This window comes from Phoenix dactylifera, unplaced genomic scaffold (assembly GCF_009389715.1).
Source record: "Phoenix dactylifera cultivar Barhee BC4 unplaced genomic scaffold, palm_55x_up_171113_PBpolish2nd_filt_p 001497F, whole genome shotgun sequence".
In the NCBI taxonomy this organism is placed as follows: domain Eukaryota; kingdom Viridiplantae; phylum Streptophyta; class Magnoliopsida; order Arecales; family Arecaceae; genus Phoenix; species Phoenix dactylifera.
Window position 1 is genome coordinate 39,689 of NW_024068808.1, and position 23,745 is coordinate 63,433.

The following is a 23,745-nucleotide window of genomic DNA, read 5'->3' on the forward strand; positions in this document are numbered from 1 at the left end:
AAGACTCACAGTGAAAAACATCCTTGATCTTACTTTCCCCTTATTTGCTCATAGGAACAAACTTTCTGATTCTATTCATTTGAAAGAACCTTCAATGAACTCCGTCATTACCATTTAAATTGCAGGATTCACAAAAAGTGAAGATGTTGACCTCAACTTATTGTTCTAGCTTTGGAACCTAACTAGGCAATTTTAGAGATGAACAAGTATTGCCTACAATTCTTAACGTTCTTATGACGAGACTTCCAACCATTCAGTCATTTAATGGAATGACCACGTATCAACATAAGCATCAAACAGAAAATATCACAAGCCACAAGAGCACTGCTTAGGGTGGTCGTGCTGATGATACTGGTATGCAATAATAGATTACCGGGAAGCTTAAAGTTGACTCATTTTAGATTTCCTTCCTGACAATAATAGTAGTCAGCGACATCGCATTCAAACTATGCTTCATTTAGACTACAGTTGAAGATGAACCAGAAGCATCTAATATGATCCACGAGGAACTGATCTCATAAAAAACTTGCTAATCCAATGAAAATTTCGACTTACCTAACCAACCACAAACCTCCTGTAATTTGTAACGAAAATGGTTCAACCAATGTGTGCCATCATGGCTCCAAACAGATATCATATCAATACCAATATCAGCTACATTTTCATCCAAGGACTCATTCCTGAACTTTATTGATTTCCCAAGTTGGCCATCAGGAGTATTTATAATTAGTCACTATTGCTGACTCTTAGATAGACATGACAAACTTCAGTTGATTGAGAATGCACCTTCACAGCCTTGATGCCCTAAACTTTTGCTTAAGCACAGGCTGAATGTATTCACGGTATCCATCAGGCACAACTGAGTCATTGAGCGGGTCCTTCCAAGCCTCTTCATAGAGGTTCGGATACACATTCCCATCATAGCGACCAAGAACAGACCCCAAGTAGTGATTGGTGTAGTTGAATGCATCAACAAGTGCAACAGCATTAGGCCGGATCTGCAAGGCACCATGACTTAGTATTTAATATATTTCTCAAGGAAAAATTCCAAGAACAATTTGGAAAACTTTTGCAAAATTACTAAGCTGACCTGGGAATAAAGAGACCGGAGCTGATCATTGGCCAGGGAAGCTTGCTTGGATGTGATGCACCCAGTTGCAAGGAAATCACCGAGATGCTTGTGAAGCACAGAGAGTGCATAGATGTTGCAGAGAATCTGTAGTTGTCCTTTGACTCCATGTCCTGGTATGTCTTGTTGGACCTTCTCAATGAACCTGAAATAGATATATAGCCATGAAATAACAGGCATTATGACCTGATGATTACAGCAAGATAGAAGAACCAGTAGAGGCACAGTTTTCTTTAATGCTTAAGGTACGAGTTTGGCGGTGCTTGCTAACACTATGTATAGCATTAAGCCCAAGCCACTCAATTATTGGGGCTTTTGAAGGCCCCTATTACCAAATCATGCCCATCTTGATCTTGTCGAAAAAAGATTTCCACACTATATCTATACTATTTGTATTAAGCAATGCTCGCCATACCAGTAAATACCAACCTGTATCGGGTATACTATACCATACTGGTATCGAACCAAGAGTTGCTACAGGGGATATACCGAGTCTCGGTATGTTGAACTAATCGTTGTACCGAGCGTACTGATGCTGTATCAGCATGGTATCGGAATTGGGTCTGGTATTGAGATTGTGAATCTTGGTATTAGGTCTTTGGAAAAGGTGGAGGAAACACTTACTTTGATACAATAATCAATTGGCAGTGTGCAACCGCAGCTTCCAATAAATCAGCAGAGAGTTCAGAAAAACCTGCATATATTAAATGATGTCAATAAAAGAATGTGAAATTGTAGCATGGCAACTTGAAAAAGAAGAGCCATGGAACTATTGCATGTGCTCATATTTGGGATTTTCTTTTGTAGATCATAGTTGAGACACTGGGGAAAGAAGCAACATTCGACACAGAAGTAGGAAACTAGCTATTTATTTCTCCAGTGGAAGAAATGATATAAGGGAAATGTTAAATTCTAGTTATCCCCATCTTTCTAGATTCTGCTACCCTGCATCAAGCAACTTCACCAAAAATGCTGGGAACACCACATGCATCTGCAATAAACAAAATCCAATATCTTGTACTGTTTTTTGACACCATCATTCATTATTAATTCTAGGACCTATGTGATGGCATAAAATATTAAAGAAAGAAAACTGACTGAAACGTAGATTTGACCAGAAAATTCAAAAGCATAGAGAATGTAAAGACCTTCTTCTGGGCTTGCTGCCTTGCTTATATTTTGGGCACAATTTACAGCAAGCCTAACAGCTCTAGCTTCAAATGCTTCCAGTATGACAGAAGGCTTCAGCCAGTCCTCAGCTGCACAACAAGACAGCAAAATTAAAGGTTAAAAGTGCTACTAGGTGTAACTTATAAAATCTGGACATAAAGTAGTCATCTACAATGTAAAAGTAAGCTAAGTTTCACAAGCAATCGACATCTCAAACTCCCAATGCACTTATATTTACCAATAAATTTCTCAGTTTTAAGTATATCAGAATATGTTAAATTTTGCAGTAAGATCTACCTCCACGAACATCACACTTGCACTGCATTAAGTGCTGTGCTCTCCCCATATATGCTGTGGTTCCGACAGGCTGTGTTCCTGACCCAAGCTGAGAAACAGTCTTCATAAGAAACCTTGCAACCTGCAAATCATCAAAAGGATCAGTTTGGATTGTATTGGCTGACAGCTAAGGAGAAAACATGAATTGTAAACCAACAAAGTGTTTGTAGCTCAGAAGCTCTGAGAGAGAAAGAGGGATCACTAAATATCCATAATTTTCTAAGGACTTGATTGTGTATCATTTTTATAAAGGAGGTAGCCCACTTGTGCAGTCATTTGCAAATGTGGGGCATGCTGTTATTAAATGCATATGATTCATGATATGAATCTTACAATCTGCAACAAAATGGCCATAGACTAGCTGGATCTCATCCTTTGATCAGGACCTGTTACTATCATGAGGTCTAGATTTGTATTATAATTTGTGCAATCCTTTGGGTCATAAGATCCAACTAATGCTCATGTTATTTAAGTGTTAAACCACACAGAAATCCATTTTTTACTTGACTGCATGGCTTTGGAGTTACTTATTTATCACTAATAAGCCTCAAACTTAAGCATGTAAAATTAGCAAGTCCATTAGAGTTTTAACTTTTAAAAAGTAAAGTAATTTTCGAGTTCATCGAGCAAAAAAAAAGACAAATTTTCTTAGTTTTATGTCATTGTGTTATTTTTTTTTAAATTAAAAGTTCCAACTAAAATATAACTGAATTGATAGGTTGTTGAAAATATCTTGAATAACAGATGTGATGTTTATTTCATTAGATATGATAGATATGGGCTTCTGATGGCGGAAACAAAATGTTTATATGTATGCCCTTTATTCTTAATTCACATTTCTTTTATATTCCAAAAAATTTTCAAAAGAAATCAGATAATATCTTATGATCCGTAATTCAACCTACAATTAGATCCAATCTAAACCTCTTTATGATTTATGATTTCAACCCTAATTTTGACAACATAATGAGGCACTCCTTGTGTAAATTCAACTGAATGGTGGTAGACCAAAATTTTCTACAGAGAACACCATATAAATGTTCCAATAACATTTGACTAAAAAATTACATGAAGAATATATCTTATATGGATGATCTGATCCACAAGGACCATGACCGGAAATTGTTTGATTGTCTTCTTTTTTTTTTTTTTGGTAAAAACGGCTACTCATCTCATATATCTCGAATGTGAGTACAGCCTTCCAAATCACAGGAAGTAAAAAGTACAACTGTGGAGGGACGTCTGATGCAGATGTCCAAAGCAAACCACCGGAATGTCGGGCGACAAAGGAGGCGACCCAGTCTGCTACCCGGTTCGTCTCCCTAAACACATGTACCGCCTGAAAGTCAGCTATCATCTGAGTCATCCTGCGGGACTCTCGGATGAGGGGGTGGCCATCCCCAAACTGATCCACTCCCTAAACCCAATCAATCACCACCGATGAATCACCCTCGAGGTGCACCCGCTCGGTCCCGAATACCTGCCTCTCATAGGATATACCCTCTCAGGCTGCCTGCAACTCTGCTCCAACCACTGTAAGCCCTGGCGTGCGCCGCCCTCCTGCTACTATCATCCTACCGAGATGGTCCCTGATCACAAATCCGACCCCTCCACACATACCGTTCACAGACCTGCTGTCGTCAAAGTTCACTTTGAGATAGCCAAGGGGTGGGGGTGCCCAAAAAACAAGGACAAATCGTGGCGCTGAAACAGCGTGATGAGCACCCCAGATGTCCCTAACCAACCCAGAAGTGACTACCGCAGCCGCCCCAATAACCTCCCTCGCAAGCAGCATCGCCCGGTCTACCACCATCCTCGAGGGCGACCTCCTTCCCTCAAATAGGTCGGCATTCCTATCCAACCATATATGGTAGGACAGGTACGCCACAAAAATTCCTGCCTCAACAGATCTAGGACACCGCATGGAACCTCTCACCAGATGGATCAGGTCCTGCGTTGAAGCCACCGAGGCCGGTAACGGAACCGGTGATCTCCTCCATATCTCTCGGGCCCTAGGGCACTGCAAAAGAACATGCTCCATAGTCTCCTCGATATCTGCACACTCCTCACAACATTGAGAGATTCTCGTACCACGCCGAGCTAACAAACTCCTAGTCGGAAGGCAGCCCCAAGCCACCTTCCAGATGAAGAGTGCCACTTGCGGATGAACCCGCATCCTCCATATCCACCGACCCTCAATCTGTCGAGCTGGCTCCCTGCTGATCAATCCATGAAGGTCTCTAGCTCGCACTCGTGACTGCCCCGTCGATATCCATACTAGCCTATCCGTCTCCCCCCCAGTAGGGGCCGCTCGGGCCAAGACCAACTCCGCCAACTGCTCCCCAAATACCTCCCGGACCAACTCCTCCCTCCATCGACCCCCCTCATCATCCAATAGATCGCTGACCCTCCATCCTGCTAATCTCGTCGTATCCACCATGGTCGGCATACAGCAAAGCGGCACCTCAGTCACCCACCTATCCTCCAGCACATCGATAGACCGACCGTCGCCAATAGCCCATCCGATCTCCGGGTAGCTTGTCTTTCTCCTAGGAAGAAGCAAAATATAAACAACCTGAATTTGGGATAGCTATTCGAAATCTTAGGAAAAAACTTGATTCGCTATCTCACATATGCTTTTTGTGAAAAAAGGCCAATTGAAGGGGAGGTTTTCTTCAAACTAGGAGCTGAGGCAACCATTCAATCAAATGATGTTAAGTATGTTTCCCATTTCCTCTCAAGAAACAAGTAGGGCGGTTCTTTGCAAAATTATGCTCAATTTCATATGTGGCAGTCCCTCTAAGATCTCTTTATTAGTTGGGGGAAGAATCAGCATGGATCACATTTTTTAAGGAATATATCGAGATGGAAATTTAATCTGGTCAAATAATGTGTGGTGCGTAAACAAGGATCGGTTTTTTAGCAAGGTACGAAATGTATTGTCAAATATTCCACAAGATTTATTTTCATTCAAATAAGGGATTCTGGCCAATTGAAAGGATCTTCTGATCATAGACTAAGTTAGTATGGAGTTTGTTTATTGGCAAATATGTTGCAACAAGAATATAGGTCTCAAGGGTGGGCAAAATTTTAGTTTCTTTTTTCCTGTGTGCGCACGCGTGTTTAAGTCTTCAACACATTTCTAGGGTGGCTACAAGAATATGCATGCATATTAAAGTTAAGGATTTGAGAAAGCTGATGATCGCAAGGGATATGGTTCTTGAAAAGACATCAATCAAAACATATTTTTTATGTGAGCCTTCAATAGATGGGAAAAGGCCTTGATGTCAATAAAAACAAGACCTCATCAATTTTTAGGTAACTGTCCCGCATCATATTTTCATAGGTGAAAATAAATGCAAATGTTATACTGGTCATCAAGTATGAGTAGATAAATGATGTAATTTAAGTTGAAAAAATAAGAACAACATATGTAATCCCAGAAAATCAAAGTCAGTCTTGTTTGATTAATTGAAAATGAGCCATTATCACCTTGGTTATCAGCCAAGAAGATTAATTTTCATCTATATCATCTAGGAATAGTATTTCATAAATTAACGCGTTCTTCACTATCATCTACCTAGCTAACAACAATCCTCCGCCTTTAATCAGGCTTATGACTAGCATTGACAATGAAGTTGGGTTTTGTCGAAACAATAGGCAAAGACAAGTTTTGACTTGCCAGTTGAAGGGTCATGATTATTTTGAAAAATATACGGAATCAAAGTATCATCAATGAAACAATTTATGTTACTTAAAAACTTAGTAACCCTATCACAATATCTTCTATCCTTTTTTTGCTAAGTCAGTTGCACTCAACAATAAAAGATCAACTTCTCCTAGTGCATAATATTGTGATAACAAGGTTTCAAGTATTGGTGCTGGTGGGAGTGTCGGTCACTAGTCAACATGGCACATGTCGAGCCATTCCACTACACAACGAATATTAAAGACTCAAAAATTTAAAAAATCCTTTTAACTTAAAAAAATAAAAATAAAGGGTGTCATGCCAACCCTGCATTAATGCCAATATTGGTCTGGCATATTATGTACTGGCCAGCACCAGACCAGCACAGTCCACTACTTGAAGACGTGATCATGGTCATTTGATAAGATAGTCACATAATTGGACTATTATCTATAAAATAAACATCAGTACCAAGATTGCAAAGGATCAACTCTTTATGTAGCATAAAATTAAGCAGGTTGATCTTTACCCCTTTTATGTCTCAGAGAAAGCAAAAAATCAGAAAGTTTAGGGTAGAGAATCTTAGCTGACTACTATCTTATAAAAATATGTAACCTTTTAAAACAGAGTAAAGAAATCACACCAAGTATATGAATTGTTCAAATATGAAAACTCTAAAAAAAAGGAAATAATACCCTGACCTGCAAAAGTAAAACAACATTATCTCCTTCATACGTGCAGGCAGGAACATATACTGCAAACAACTCAGGAAGCCCACTGCTACACAAATAACCATGACCACCACATAGTTTTCGGCATTCTTCGATGCCATCCTGCAATAAAAATAAAAAGGTTAAGATACATATCTAGGGCCAAGAAAATACATAAAACCAGAGAGAAATTAAGCAGATAAATACAGCACAGAGAGCAGAGGATGAATGAGAATAAGCAAAGAGGTTCTAACTTCATCAAGTGTGCATATAACAATACTTTGATAGAAGATGTAACAATGGTAATTGCTGTTTTACTTTGGTTTTTTAGCTTGGAGAAAATAAAGTTTCTATATGCAACTTGACTTTTTTCCTCTTCATTAAATCTCTTTCCAACTCTAAAGGAACCATGTAGTAGAACTTGCTCCCCTCTTGTGTGAGCAACTCAGGCCCTTTTCTTAAAATAGATTGACAACAATATGTGTTTTATGTCTCATGACAAGCTCCTCTTGTTCAATGCTGCCTTGGTCAAGAATGCAATACCATTTGATAGTCTTGATATCAAGTTGACCGATTGTAAAAAAGAAATCTGAAACTCTAATGGCACATATCTTTAACCAGAGTTGAACCCTCTATATTCAGAGTGATTAGTGGGACCCCTAAATCTTAACAAGCCACTTTAGACTAACATGCATGCCACCATCGTCCTTCACCAGTCTGTGGTTGTTCCTATATCTTATTTTCTAGTATTTGAATATAAAATTTATGTAGATCATCTTCACTGATGAACTTGCTCCATGTATGCAGTACAACCATCATTGATGCAATGAAACATCATTTAATCTGCACATGCACACAAGAGACCCATGACAGGAGACAATTGTAACCTCCCATTTCTCGGTCCTTGCAGAATGTTCATAGGAAAGCTATATACTTGTTCTTCCTCGTAATTGAATGTCAATGAGCTTACTACCTGTGTAACTATTGTCTTGTAACACATATATATTTAATTCTTAACACACAAATCCACAAGACAAGACAGTAGTAAGCTCATTGACAAAGTGATAATATATATATTATCAGTGTTGTGGTTTTGCATTCGATGGTGGACATCTTTCTATGGCATCTATTATGCATCGGATAGCAAGAATCAGTGAACTGGAGCTTTTGTATCCAAAGCAGGTACTGTGGAGATTATGGAATTCTGTGTAACTGTGTTGGAGGTCAGTTTGTTAGGACTTTGTTTACAGCATACTATATTTCAGCACATGGTGGTGGTCACATTACGCTTCAAGATTTCACCGGTATCAAACTTTTCATATTTTTTAAAATGTTAACATGCAGCAAGCTTTGTAGACTACTTTTATAAAAAGGACAAACACAGTGTTGCATGGGCACGAATATAAGAATGGAATCTTGATATTTATCCATGAACATACATACATATATACATATAAATATATATATAGATACATACATATATACACAGACATACATACATACACCGTATATATATAGATACATATAAAAGTATATATATACGTATATATATACACATATATAGATACATATACATATATATATGTGTGTGTGTGTGTGTGTGTGTGTGTGCATATGTATATATATACATACACATATATATACATATATATATGTATATATATAAATCCACTTTTTGATTTATTTCATCTATTGCATGACTGGAACAAAGGGGGATACACACTACACAACTATATATATATGTGTGTGTGTGTGTGTGTGTGTGTGGCTACAAAAGAGCTCAACTTTCTTGCAATCTTTAAATGTGGCTACAAAAGAACTTCATAAGTATCCAAGTGTCCAATATGTATCCAACTGATTGCGTATTCGACAGAGAATTTTGTAGCTGGATGCAGGTGTCCAAGTAACACAAGACAAAACACATTTTCCTATTTACTTGTTCATGTTATTGAGAAAACAATCTAACCATAGATCTGAGCACAATATAATTTTAGTTGGAAACATCTTTAATAAGAAAAAATGAAAGGCCTAAAAAGCTAAAAGAAAAAGAGAAAACTTGAAGCATGACAGTTTAACCATGTTCTCATCCATCATAACCTGATACCAAATATTTTTATGCCTCAGAATTCAAATCCCATTATAGGCCCTTGATTTTGTGGACTATCTAAAAGTGTAAATTGCTTCAAGCATCACCATATGGATTATAATTAATCTCATCCATTAGAGACTTCATGGCACATTCAGTTTGCATGTAAGAGGCCCTCATATTTTTGTTGAGTTTTTGAAGACAAAGGCGAAGCGATATGTTTTTTCCCCACTTCAACCATCTAGGTGAATACACTGGTAAATTGAGTAGAAATTAATTATGGGGCCGAGGGTTGAGAAAGTAAAACTTATAATCAAGATTCCGACATATAACGAACCTAAATTAAACAATCAATATCACAGTGGGACTATTGAAACAAGTTGCAGGATTTAGTAGAAAACTAATTAAGGAGATCAGGTCAACACTTTCTATCATGACAAGTAACAAGATATACCTAATCTGAGTCAAGGTTCTATGCTTATAAACCTAGAGCAGTCTAATGAAGAAGCATGATGATTCGAAATTTTGAATGGATAACCAATTAAGTAACTCATGGCCAAACACGTTGCTAATAGCTCCCTCCCCAGCCCCAACACCAGCGTAGGGCCAAAGATGTCATCAAGGAATTATATATTTCTTGCAAACAACAAATAATTCAATAAATTAACAATTTTTCCATCACATTGAAGAATTATATATTAATAATAGATTTCTTGCAAAAAAAATGTAACAGTTGTTATTCAAAAAGGGTTGATTTTTCTACCAAAAGAAAAGGGCTGATTTTTACCTCATATGTTCGAAAACCTGCACCCTCTTAAAAATTTAAGTTTTACCATAGCAATTATCAACTCCATTCAATTCCATGATAACAACTAACAATGCCATCATAGTATTGACTTCTACATTTTACAGCTTCAAGAGCAAAACATAAAGCCTTTCAAAAGTCATGAAGTTTTCTGGTCTTCAAATAATTTTTTTCTTTGCACAGTTGGAAATGTTAACCAACAGCAGGCAATAAGACCAAACTCATGAAAAAAGCTTATATGATTGCTTGAAGATTCGATGGACTTCACAACATTTAAATACTAGGGAAATAAAGCTGATTCAGGTTGCTCAATTAGTAAAACACGCCAAGAATAACCCTCAGAGTTCAGACTAAAAATGATGGACCATCGGATGCATTTTATTGACCTAGATAGACTAGTATAAAGCTATACCCTTTTGCAAGATTGCTAAGCATAAAGGATAAATGAATTTATCTCTTCATAAAAAAGAAAATATCTTGTTGATCTTCATAAGTTATTTAAATATATGAAGAAATATATCTAATCAACTATTCCACAAACCTTAAGGCTAGCCAGTCAAAAGAACCATATGCAAAGGGCTGTACATTTCCCAACAAACTAAATGTTCTTAAATTTTTTAAAACAAGATCAGAAACCCATAGATTAACTAATGGTGTAAATTATAAATAATCTCTGGCAAATCTTGAAAGGGTTTGAGACTGAAACCGCAAAAGAGGTGGGAATCAAAAGCAGCTTGAATCAAAAGCAGCATGAATGTTAGCTACATATAGTAAATGAGTTACGCACAGCTGTAGCAGAGGTCGTTAAGGATTTCAAACCAGCAGTGCATGCATGCGCCTCGGGCAATGTTGAAAAATCATTAGCTTGTAGTCTCTGAGTGACATCTGCATATAGCCATTTCAACCACTCACCCACAAATCTAAAAGCATAAGCTGAAGCCAGCAATGGGAAGAGCCTGCTTTGCTGAGTTTTGTAATCAATGACCTGTGATAAAGAAAGTCTCGATATAAAAGCCAAATAATATGATGCTTGTACTAGAAAGTTAATGCAGATTACCAACAACAACATCAAGTGCCATCTCTTAGTAGCTCAAAATGTAAAATGGAAAAGGAAAGTACCAATCAGCAACAAGAATCTAACAAGAATTAAATAGATTAGGTCCAAATTTTCCTTTCTTTGCCTTTTGGATTACAGTTACTTGGCATTCATCTAGTTGGTCCTCTCTCTTATAATTTGTCTACTGAAAACCAATGAGTATTTACATAAATTACACCCAACATTTATGATTAAGTACCTTATATCACCTCATACTTACCAATTTACTTAAAGCAAAGATTTATATTCACAAAGATTATATTTGTTTATTCTAAATTTAAGTATCTCCAAGACCATTGTTTTCTTTTCATCGGCATCGTTTCATAACTCAGGGAGGAAGAGCTTGTACTAGTGCATTCAAGCTCACGTGCCAGAGGTTATTATATAACTAAACCAGGCATCTGGCTTTGATTTAGGTTGTTTTATGCTCTAGAGAGGCCCATGACTTTGAAGACAAAGCCAGTCATTTTCTGTCCAAACATGCTTTAGAAGATGAAGTGCCCTCAACATGCTACATGCATACAAGGGTGTACATAATGAATAAAAGGAGAACATAAATGATTTCAGTTCACTTCTCTCATTACCTTTCTCCCTTCTAGTTCTTTTACTTCTATTAAAGCCTGATGTACATCTTCAGTATAGATCCCGAACCATGATCAATCCTACTTACCCCCACCCCCTCCCTCATCATATGACGTAGTGGGCCGAACCAGACGGTACGGAACATACCATACCGTACCGGTTCGGTAGCGGTATTCGGTACGGATGGCGTACTGATACTCGGTATGCTAAAAAAATTCCATACCGTACCGACACTGTGCTAGTGTGGCACTGGTACAGAGTGCGGTACCGAGATGGCGTACCTTGCCCTCCCCCTATATGTTCTTGTTCCTTTATGTAATGAATCCACCTCTATTCTGTTTTCTTGGTATTAATATTAGTTTTGAAACATTATTTAGCAATTAAATACTCTTCTACATCAGATTTGATAACAGATATGAACCTAAACTTAATTGTTTCTAGCAGGACTAGTAAGAAACCTCTCATCCATTTCTTAAATTAGATCTTCTTATAATTCTCAAGAAATTCTAACCAAGTTAGAAATCTTCAGATCCTTCTCTTTTCTCTTTTCAGGGAGAAAAAAATCAGTGCCTATCTACAAATAAAAAAAAAAATCTGCACGAAACATGACCCAGAAACCATGTCTCTAACTTATAGCCTACAATCCTTGAATATCCCTGGATCTCCTTTCAAAGCCTTCTGCAACCAAGATACTATGTGATAGGTTCTAAATGGGAAAATCTTTTGTGAGAAACAATTTTTCTCCTTACACTCTTTTTATTTCTGCTTTGTCCTTGAAAACCCAGCCTAAGTCATCAACTCATCATGTCATGAGACACTGGTGCTAAAGACAGCAAGAAAACACAAATAATATAAAACATCTACAAGTTTAAGAAAGCAAGAAAACACAAATAATATAAAGCACCTAAAAGTTCGATATATGGTGAATCTGGAAATCTTATTGGCAGAGAACAGCCTCAGGCTGCTAGCTTAGATTTTTGAAAGATGAGGGCCTTTTGAGTTTTCTTATAAGTAGTTACAGCCATTTTCATAATTCTATGAAATCAATTTAATGTTGCAAGGTGGTCGAGTTACCGGTCATGAAGATTAGACAGCAGTTAGATGGTTCTAGGCTTCTAGCCTTCTAGGTCAAGAAATTCACCTCATGCCCTAAGAAAGAGAAGGTACCTGAAGTCTGAACATTTTACCTCAGTTTAGGTTATGGACTTAATTCAACTTGAACGAGCTGGCTACTGTAGATTTTGATTTATAAACTTCTGAAGCCCTCTCTAAGCTCTAGTGTAGGGTTTACATTTGCAGATCATGTACGGCATATGGAGGCCGAGTGCACAAGCCTTCCGCCATTGTGGGGTCCAAGGAGAGTCAGATGTGCGGCGCCTTACCCCCGTATGCAGAGAGGCTCTTTCTGTGTTTTGCAACTATGACCTCCAGATCACAATGGTGAGCAAACTTACTGTCCCGCAAAGGCTCACCCTTGCAGATCATGTAAGAGATGATGTCGCTACAAATAAAAGAAAATTACTCTTCATGAAACCCCATGCAAAGTGTAACTTAATATCTACAACCAGTTATAGTTCAAATAGAAATTTGATTGGAGATAGCTGTAGTTTAGAATTCAGGACATGTTGAAAGATACAGTGGTCTGATGCGGCTACAGTTTCCATTTTTCTTTATAATTCAGTATGTTCTATCTGCTAATCATTGAACAGTAACATAATCCACAGAAAACAATGGCAGATGACTCACTAGACCAACTGCAAAACAATGAGAAGCAATGGGACAGTGTTTGCTGTTTATGGTTATTATGTGGTACTTTTACATAGCTTAGCCTCATGCATGTGATAACCTACGAGTCTTTCCTTTACAATAAGGGTTTCTAGGTAATTCTATCATAAAGAGTATTACATGTATAATCAAAATGTAATTAAGATAAACTCTGGTTCTATTTGTAACTAAAAGGATGCTCCCTTTAATGCACACCTTCCTACACATGATGCTCCTCTTCCAGGCTTTTTTTTTCTATTATTTGTTTCTATCTTTGGCATAATTACGAGGGTTTTGTAACTAAACATTTCTTTAGAGTTTTACAATTTTGTAAGTCATGTCTCCTGAAAAGCAGGATTTGAAAGTTACTGCCAGAGCTTTCCAGCAAAAATCTTCCATGCAATTCAAAAAATATCATTTTCAGTAAAAAAAATATGTTAGAAACTTTTGAAGAAACAAAGAATCAGATTCTAAGGGATTCCATGATCCATCAGCCATGCAATAAAGGCCTAGTCAAGGCAAAAAAAATGATGAGACACAAGGTTTTATCCAGAAAATTTCGAAGGAGAGGAGAACAGCAATTCATTTCCTAGGAAATATACAAATAAAGAGTAGTGCATGAAGTTCAAAAGGACGATGTCAAAGGTCAAATTAGATTCATACAACTAAGTGCATAAACTTCATTACATTCTTGATAAAGCATTAACTTGTATGGAAACTTCCAGGGAGCTAATACCTGAGTCTCTGGACCACCATCCTGTGAGCCAAATTGTCTGCGGACAGCACTATACCTGACAGCAATACAAGCAGCTCGAGACAGCGCTTTAGAAGCATCTGACACAATGGTTTGACGCACATAGACCATCGTCCCATAAAGTAGTTGCCATGGAACATCAGAGCGCAAATACTTTCCCTCCCTTGTAACCTGTGAAACCCTGCAGCATTTGTTGAAAATGTAAACCCAGCTTTCCTTTTTTTTTTTTTTTAAAGTCGAGTAGCGAGCTATTGCATCTGTAATTTTAGGGCACTCGGACAGCTGTAGCTCAGTAAAGAACTAAAGGAGCCATGGAGAAGATTTACAAGAGGCTGCTTGTTGGCCTCCAAACAGTATTCAAATTACAATAATGCCAATGAAAACCTTCTACAGGACAATGCTTACAAGATATGTACAGTACCAAGTTACCAACTGTTCAGTGCACTTCACAGTACATGTGCAGCTTACAATAAATTCAGATGCAATGATATAAAAACATCTTAAATTTCAAATTACGGCATAATAGGAGATTCCGCATTTTCAATCTTAGCAGTCTTAGTAAATAAAGATGGATATAGTAATGACCATTGATCCAAGGTTTTGCCTGTATCTTTTCTGGCTGACTTATAGCTCATGTCTCTGTATGATCTCTATTTATAGTCTGGTCAACGTCCATAATCTATTCAGTCTCCATGGATGGTTTATCTTAATACCAAGGTTACCAAGCCTGGCTATTAATGAGTGACGTCAGTGGAGAGAAGAGCACAGGAATGTCGAAGCATAATATCATTGTGGTAGGAACATTGCCTAGACCAAAAGGTATGAGTAGCAACTCACGCTGGCATTCCTTAGTTTGTTCCTAGACCAAAAGGTATGAGTAGCAACTCACACTGGCATTCCTTAGTAGTGAATGTTGTCTTCTTCTCCTTGCCTAGTGTAAGTGTTATGGGAATTTGATGATAAGATGCTAACAACTCTTTTGGCTTCATAATAACTAGTGGGACAATTATAAACATATTACATGCCTATAATGTTTCTACAGCTTCTTCAATTTCCATTTATACAAATCAAACTTTCCAAAACACCTAAGATCACTTTAATTAGATCTCAGGCAGCAGACGAGGCCAGAACGCCAAGCAGCAGTCAGTACTGAAATTATTCAGAAAGCCAAATGTCTACAAAGAAATGTCAATCTTTCCCTCCAATTAGTCATACTTTTACATGGATATTCTTCCCCACTTTTTCAAATGCTGAGTTTACAATTGGATAAAAGAGTACATGCATATAGGATTGAAGAAACTCGGATTTCGAGTCCAACTTACAAAATCATGACTATGTTACAACACCAAAAACATAAAAGAAAAGGATATAGATATATCAAAAGGCAAAACAAGAAAAGAAGAGGCTAAACAAACCTCATCAACATTTGATTTCTTGGTATGCGCACATGATCAAATTGTAGAACACCATTATCCATTGTGTTGTATGCACCATTTCCAAATTTTGTTCCAATATCACCGATGGTGATCCCAGGAAGGGGTGAGTGATCATCCAAACTTCGTAACTGGACTATGAAACCTGGGCAGTAAAGATTTTTCAGACGATGAATAAAGAAAACCAACTTGAACATTATCTAACAAACAAGATGTGAGCAAAATACCATGTATGCCATGGTCCTTTCCATCTGTGATCAAACGAGCATAAACAGCTGCATGTGTAGAAACTTTTCCCAAACCACCAGGCCACCACTGCTCATGCAATGATATATATGAACATCAGAAGGCATAGCAAGAATGTTCATTTAATGAGCAGCATAGTCATTATCATGGACTAGCATAAACATATCCTTTTCCAAAACCAATTGGAAAACAAGCAGAGATAAGTATTGGGGCAAGAAATCCTTTAGGCACCATTAAAGTAGATCGAGAGGAAACAAACATTGAACTCCTAGGAAGATCAGTATAAGACCAAAAAGGTCTTATTACAACTATCACTCACCTTACTTGAAGTTAGAGAAGGACTGTGAATGATAAATTCATCAGATTTGGGATCAAATGTTGCAGTTGTTTCAAGGCCTTGGACATTGGAACCATGACCAAGTTCAGTCTGTGCATAGCAGCCAATTATTTGCATTTTATAGGCCAGCGGTAACCACTTCTTCTGCTGCTCGTCAGTTCCTTGTCCTTTTATAGCTGGAACAAACATGCCCTGTAAAGAAATTCACAAAAATGTAAGTCGGCTCAAAAAAAGTACAGAGAATTAACCATCAGGATTTATGTGCCTGCTTGTGGGAATCACCAAGATTCTCTATGTAAAGACAACGACAAATACAAATGAACCAAAGGGTAACATATAAGTTGACCCCCAACAAAATATATTTGAGCAATTCTAACAAAATATAGAGGCTTGTCAAACAGCATGTAACAGCATGACATTTCTCATTAATTAAGATCATTATGCATAAGTGAAGCCGTTGAATTTTTATTTTTATTCTTTTTCTTTTTTAATTATTCCTCATAAAAGGTTCTGTGGAAGTATCCTAACCCTCTAAGTACAGAAGTCTTGGGACTCTCAAAGAACATCAGCAGGTGGCAGCCAGGTTTTATGAGAAATAATATTTATTATCTTTTCTCCTTCCATCTATTTTCTTAGATTTTCCTTCAAGTAGGTTGAGGACTCACCTGTTATGGTTCACCAGAAGAAACCTATGGATTAACAATAAATCTAGAACCTACATTCATCCATTTGGCCCAAATTATGATACGATAAGATCTACCATGGAGAAGACCTCGTGCCTAAATCAGATTACATAATAGTCCAATGACCCCTAAAAGGCTAAAACCAAGCAAAAGAACAAAAGACCAAGTAAAATTAATCACCCCAGAAAAAGAGATCCCAGTGATAAACAGATATGTTTGGACACATGGACCAACATGTGACCAGCAGATAGGGGTGAAAGTAAAACCTCAACAAAGAGAGGACACATCAAATAAATCCAAATCTTTCTAACAACAAGCACCTAGAGAGACATGGCTGCCAACAATTTAATACTCCAAAAGATTCCACATGTTTTTTTCTGATTAACTCTGCAATAACCTATAATCTTTATCCAATCTAGATAGAGTCAAGCTTATGAATCAATGCATGGTTTATCAAAGTGGGAACAATCTGCAACCAGTTCTCAACCAGACCAACCCTCTGAATTGTTAGTAAAGTTCTGGCAAAAGTAACTTTAAGAAAGAGGATTTGTCATGAAAACCTAGAAGGCGGATTGCAAAATTAAGATGCATGCCTAATTGGTTTCACAAGCTCACACAACAGAGCAGCCTTCCAAAATTCACCTACACTTAGATCGAAGAATCAAGAAATTGCAGCTCCTGATGATACTTGATGGCATAGAAAGGGCTCAATGTCAGATTGCTTATTATGGCATATACAAGCATTTCTTTTGTCTCCATAAAGCTCATGATATATTGTTAAGTTGCAATTTTGTCAGATCTGCCCCTGATTCAAGGAACATTACAGGAGCAACTATTAATAAGATCCACCATAGACATCAAGCATAACGCAAAGAGCTCAAGAGAGGATATTCAACTGCCTATGATTAAAGCCAAAAAGAAGAATAAACCAACAAACATTTTGAAGAACTTCACAATATCTCATAGTAGTGGTATTTCACTTTCCTTATCTTGTTGTAGCCTAAGGGTTAAAACAATCATGAGTGCTCTCTTAATTTTAAGAATACATTACCCAAATTTCTTCATTAAAGAAGGGGGGACGTGAGTTGCTAAGAAGCACAACAAGAAAGTAAAGTCACTCATTGTCATCTTGCTTACTCAAAACCTAGAGATTCTCCTGGTTCATCACCATTACTTGCATTGTGATGCAATGAACATCTCCAAATTGTATCATGTATGGAAAGATGGCACATGTCTCATAAACTCAAAGTCGTTGGACAGAGTATAATATCTAATTCCAGTGTAAAGTGGTTGGTTTTAAAGCATACTAATTATCTAACCAAGTATCCTAAAAATAGCAGACAATTTTAAATGGCTATAACATCAACAACTTTCAGTAATTTAACTATTGTAAGAAAATGTCTAGCTGTAATAGCATCAAAATGAGTCATCTGTCTGTATATGTATGTATGTGTATATATATATATATCAACATAAGTCTTTGGCAGTATTATCCACAACAGTGTTATAAGGCACAGAGGTCCATACCCAATGCAGATCCACATAAGAAGGTTCATCCACAAATAATCTTAACATTGATGCCTCTTCCTCTGTTACAACAAAACAATGCACCATTACTATATAAAATAAGGGAAGATATGTGCAGAAAAAGAGGATTGATGTCACATGTGACAATAGTTAGACAGCAAAAATGTTTGCAATTAATGTTAAAAAGTAAACTTCCTGGGAAAATTGGATGTCCTGTAACAAAAAACTTGATCAATATCATGAGCCATTGAAATAGACGGCTTTACTACCTCCATTCCAGAAACATAGAAGTTCTAAATGACACAAGAACTATCACAGAGAAGTTACTAGAAATGCAATGGTATAAATACATATACACAAATAGAAGAAAACAATATAAGAATCTTAGTGAACTGGACGAAAAAACATGAAAGCAACTCAGATTTTGACAATTGTGCATTGTCTTAGAAGAAATATAATTGGACTAAATGTGCAGCTACAGGAACTGCCATGAAGTGCTTTAATGATGGTAGTCAAGATGGTTGACCAGTGGTCAAACACTATCCCGTCCTTAAGCAATTAAACAGTTTTGTATGATTAAATGGACTATTAGATAACCTAGTTAACTTGTATCTTAATTGACACAATTACAAATATATCAAATAATCCAACTAAAAGCTATTGTAAGTTATCGTTATTGCTCGTGAAGAAGATGGTGGTGATTATGATGAAATTGAAGGAAAAGAAGAGGGAAAAATCAGTCATGCACTATTCAAAAGAATGTAATATAATAAAATAATAATAGAGTATTATGTTTTAATCATTAGTAAGACGACCAACTAAATGGTTAAGCTGATTGAAAAAACAACCACTTAGATGCTAAACCAGATGCTTAAATGACTAAATAGGACAAATGACCACTTAATTTAAACTAGCACTAGTTAAATGTTTAAGCACCGTATAACTATTTAAACGGTCACTTTAAAGTTTAGGAGATGGTTTTTGATAGCCTTTGTGAGATACGGGCTGAAGTCGGCAGCCCCGGCCGACTTCAGCCCCGTCTTCCTCTTTTGGAAGGGGCCAGAGCAGGGGATCGGAGATGCGATCCCCTCCGGCTTCTTCGGGTGCAGCGAGGGCGGGGCGCCGCAGGCGTTAAGCGGCAGCCCCGCGGTCATTCCGCGGCCACCCCACGGCCGCACGAGCGGCCGTGGATTTCGCCCCACCGCCGCGATTTTCGCGGCGGAGAACCGTTACGATGGGGCTATAAAGCCCCATCTACTCCTTCCCCTAGGGCATCCCGAGCTTCTCCTCCTCCTCTTCTTCCTTCCCTCCTCCTCTTCTCCGACCGGTGTACCCTCCCGACCGAGCGCCGCTCGGATCCCCCTCGCGGCCACCCCCTGTTCTGAGACCCATCTCCTTGGGTTCAAGCGTCGCCGCCGCCGCCTGACACCGGACCGAGCCTCCCTCGGCCGAGATCCCTCCGCCGCCTCTGCCACCGCCGGTAAGCCCTCTTCCTCCATCTGTTTTGGCCCCATCAACCGAGAGCATTCTCGGTTGATCTCGACCCAGCCACCGCAACGACCGCCGGCCGCCACTGTGGCCGGCTGGCCGTCGACTGAGGGGTGGCCTCCGGCCACCCCGCCGCCGCTGCTGCCGCCCCTTCCTCTTCCGCTCTCCCTCTTGGTCTTCCCCTGCCATGGGGGGGAATGGGGGAGGAAGATGACCCTACGGGCCGAACAAGGCCAAACATGGGCCCTGTTCACAGTGGGCCCGATCTGGGCCCGGTTCACTGTGGGCCCAACATGGGCCCGGTTTAAAAAAAAAAAATCCAAACCCAAAACCCAGATCAAACCCGAGAATCCGAACCCGAACCTGAACCTGAACCTGAACTGAAATCCGAACCCGAACCCGAAACCCGGGACCCGAAACCCAAACCCATTAGACCAGTAAACAGATTATTTGCAGTTAAGCCCTTGGCAGTATGCTATTTCAGAAATAAGATCTTCAGTAATTTGTATTTGATCCCTATAGGAAAGACTTATTACATAAAGGTCCCCAACAATAGTTATTTAGTCCTCTCACTCAAGTCTTATTATAGAACATTACCCTGTAATTAAATATTAGTCCCTGCAATAAATTTTATTGCAGAAATGAACCAATTAGAAGCCAACCATGGGGGCCCTATTTAGCCGAGTCTATGCGGGCCCATTGGGCCGAGTCCGATATGGGCCCTATCAGGCCATGCCCATTATGGGCCAACTTTGGGCTCTGTTGGGCCATATCCAATAATATTATTTTTGAATTTTGCTTAGTCTGAAATTAACAAGAAATTAATTAAACTTTAACAGGTGAACCTGATCCGTCTCCCTGAAGTAGGAATCAAGCGAGAAGAGGTAAGTAACTTAATACTTCAAGTGTGATTTCTGAATTATTTAATAAACTGATTTTGTTTTGATATATGTTTTGCATTCAGTAAAATGGGTCAGACATGTTAAATTTTATTTGAAAATCATGTTATATGCTCTGAAATCCATGAAATATATTTTTATATATATATATGCATTCTCAGCATGGCTATGATCTGTTCTGTTCTGGCCCCGCCAATGGGGATTATACGTTGGACCTGTCGACTTGTAATCTGTGAGGAACCGGTTTCGACACCGTACCACCGGTGACTAGAATAGTGGTATTTGGACACCGTACCACCGGTGCATAATAATAGTGGTGTTTGGCACCTTGTGCAACCCATGCCACTGGGTTACGTGGCCGTAGCCTATTATGTTGAGATTCTGGTATCAGAGTTTTTGGAAAAATGATAATAAGTTTTGAAAATAGTAAAACAATGTTATTTATGATTTATTTTATTATCCTGTATTTGATCTGATAATGCTCTGACCCCACTTTGGGGTATTTTGTTGCTTACTGGGCTAGTGTAGCTCATTATTTTATTTTCTCTATTTTTCAGATCCAGAGGCTTGATCGCACGGGATTGGGGAGTGCGTTAGATTTTCGGATGATTCTTCAGTTATTGGCATTTTAGTTAGTTTAGTTTGGACATTTGAATTATGTTGGCATATGTTATTTTGAAATTTTGTAAGTTCGCTTTTGAACAATTTAAATAATTATGTCATCTTTGAATAGCTGTATCTGCTTTGATATGATCTGCTGCCTTGCACGCCTGTGCGGCCCGCCGTGTGGGTGTGCGGCGTCTGCCGCGCTTCGGGCTCGGGGCGTGACAGCCTTCTCTTCCATCTTCAACACCCTAGATGATTATCGACATACATATTCATAACAAACCACACGTGGGTTATTTTTTTAAAATTTAATTACATATAATCAACTGTACTGGAGAATTATTTACCAAAAAGGAAGGAGAGAAAAGGAAATGTTACTGGAGCATTCAAAGATCTCAACAAAATATTTAACCTTTTACATGATATTAGTGAGCCTCTTGCACATAATCATATTTATAAATTTCATAAAAGAAAATCTTCAAAATGTCTGTCTGGTGGACATTTCCAAGAAGCATCTGAACTAATATAAGCAAAATAAGAAATTCACAATCCACTGAATATTACACAAAAAGGTACCAGTTAAAAAGGATATTAAGCATTGAATTGATCAAGTCAGGCAACACAAATTCACTGCAGATGGTAGTCTCCCAAGAATGGCTTTCAATTTGAAGGGTGAATTGCCAATGAAGTCTGCTGATTTTGTATTATTTGAAGTTCTGAACTATTCTGATTGATGTAATCTGTTTTTGGTCACTCCCTAAACGTCTTGTTACTTTAAGTGTAAAAAGTCTCATACCTTTGAAACATCATCTTGCGATCATTTGTTTTATTGTTTTCCTCCCATTATCCATTTTGCAAACAGAACATACAAATATTTACTCTTTCTTAGCAAAATAACTCATACTCAACCTTATTGTGCTGTTTTAGCATTTCATATCGCTTGCCAAAAAAGAAATATTTGCAAGAGAACATGTCTAGTCCCCCTTTCTGCCAACTCCAAATTCATCTTGATCAATGGATTAACTACAAGAGCAGGAAGGTTGTCTTAAACATAGGACATCCAGATAATGAAGGATAAAGAACAAGCTAGATTTGCCCAATCTTCTGCAACTCAACAGACACTAGAAAAAAAAAAAATCCTGTTCGAGCTAATAAAACTGCCTACTGTTGAAAAAATAATTGAACAGAAATAGACATTGATCAAACCACAAATTACAAATATGTATCATGATAACTATATATATTAACAATCTCCCATCCTTAACGCATAGAAAACAATGTAGAAGGGGGACCCATGTAACAAGCTAGGCTGATGATCATTTCAGAGAGACATCCTAAGATTTTTTGAAAATGTTCAATGTGAGTTACTAGTGTTATAAGGAAAAGAAAAGTGGCGTGCTGTCAAAATGCTGAAACCAGGGGGGAAAATATATACCAGTAAGATGGAGCTCGTTGATGCGCTTCCATGCGTGGGCAGCTTTTCTCAGGGTGTTTTTAAACAACTCCTTCCGCCCAAGCATCGTTCTGTTATCCTTACGAAATACCTGGATATCCAAAATAGCATCACTTGAGCAAGATCTCACAAAAGACCAGGCCCTTAAATTCCAATTCAAAACTAGAATAAAAATCTAATAATTTTTCACAGTTTGCAGCCCATCAAAAAGAAACAAAAATCTCCTATAAAATCTCATATGAGTGTTTAAAAAACACTTAAAAGGAGCAAACCGAAGAATATAATTCGAGTTTTTTTTTTTTTGTGTGTGTGTGTACACTACAATATACAAAACAATCACATCTACAATCCTTGATCTTTTGAAATAATACTAAAAGAAGAACACAACCAGAAGCAACAAGACCCATCCAATGCCCAAGTCGAATTTTATACAGAGAAAGACGAAAAAAACACGGATTTTTTTTCAGAAAATCAAAGAATCAATCGTATTTCACCAAACAAAAGGCTACATTTAAATTTTCCCAATTGACCCTAAAAGGCCAAATAAAACATTATAATTCATCAACGAAAAAACACCGAGATCAAAAAAAAAAATCAAGATCGATCAGAATATTGAATAAAAAAAAAGACCGATGCGGATAAATTAAATCACTCCGAAAACCCAAAAAAAACTAAATTCACCGAAAAAAGAAAAAGGCGATGGAGAGGCTCACGGGATCGCTGGCCACGAGGCGGGCCATCCGATCGGCGACGTCGAGGGCGTGCTTGGATCCGGCCCAGACGACCTTCATGGCGTCCACATCGAACTGCGCCTTGCTCCTCTCGTGCGCCAGGTGATCCACCTCCTCCATCGTCCCCAACTCTCCTCTCCCAATCTCTCTCAGACCGAGAAAAATCCAATCTTTCTTGACAACACAAAGCCCAACAATAGCCGGCTTCCCCCAATGTCAGCT

The 23,745-nt window shown here is 38.2% G+C and overlaps 1 protein-coding gene across 1 annotated transcript; it reads right to left on the minus strand.

Moving 5' to 3' along the window:
- Nucleotides 1-468: 468 nt before the first annotated feature.
- Nucleotides 469-23,745, minus strand: LOC103717388 (peroxisomal acyl-coenzyme A oxidase 1-like). Its single transcript, XM_008805750.4, has 14 exons — nucleotides 23,506-23,745; nucleotides 22,775-22,883; nucleotides 18,347-18,408; nucleotides 16,119-16,328; nucleotides 15,781-15,868; nucleotides 15,536-15,698; nucleotides 14,103-14,301; nucleotides 10,712-10,909; nucleotides 7,025-7,156; nucleotides 2,597-2,717; nucleotides 2,278-2,388; nucleotides 1,754-1,823; nucleotides 1,091-1,274; nucleotides 469-998 (listed from the first exon to the last, which is right to left on the minus strand). Exons 1-14 carry the CDS (start codon nucleotides 23,641-23,643, stop codon nucleotides 789-791), a joined length of 1,995 nt encoding a protein of 664 aa, XP_008803972.2. The 5' UTR covers nucleotides 23,644-23,745; the 3' UTR covers nucleotides 469-788.